Source organism: Eimeria mitis, genomic scaffold, assembly GCF_000499745.2.
Source record: "Eimeria mitis Houghton genomic scaffold, Emh_scaff2176, whole genome shotgun sequence".
In the NCBI taxonomy this organism is placed as follows: Eukaryota; Apicomplexa; class Conoidasida; order Eucoccidiorida; family Eimeriidae; genus Eimeria; species Eimeria mitis.
In genome coordinates, this window is record NW_013570502.1 from 2,426 (window position 1) to 2,673 (window position 248).

General features: G+C 53.6%; 1 protein-coding gene across 1 annotated transcript in view; it reads right to left on the minus strand.

Moving 5' to 3' along the window:
- Nucleotides 1-48: 48 nt before the first annotated feature.
- The window catches only part of EMH_0049840 (tricarboxylate carrier, putative), a gene marked incomplete at both ends in the record, with an annotated part of 696 nt that continues 496 nt past the window's right edge, over nucleotides 49-248 (minus strand). Inside the window, one exon of the mRNA XM_013496574.1 lies at nucleotides 49-246. Coding sequence (XP_013352028.1) covers nucleotides 49-246 — 198 coding nt within the window. The remainder of the gene's footprint in view (nucleotides 247-248) is intronic.

Here is a 248-nt window from a genome sequence, read left to right on the forward strand (position 1 = left end):
GATATGATAGTGCTGCCTCTGCTGCTGGTGCTGCTGCTGAAGCTGGTGCTACTCCTGCTGCTGCTGCTGCTGCTGCTGCTGTTGCTGCTGCTGCTGCTGCTGCTGCTGTTGGTTACCTGCGCATATGGGTATATTGACGGGGGCATAGGCTGCCAGCCTGAGAAGAGAGGGGAGGATTTGTCCGTTGCTGCGGTTGACGGATGCGTCTCTGAGTATAACAGCATTTTGTATTTCTGTTTCTGTTAGAT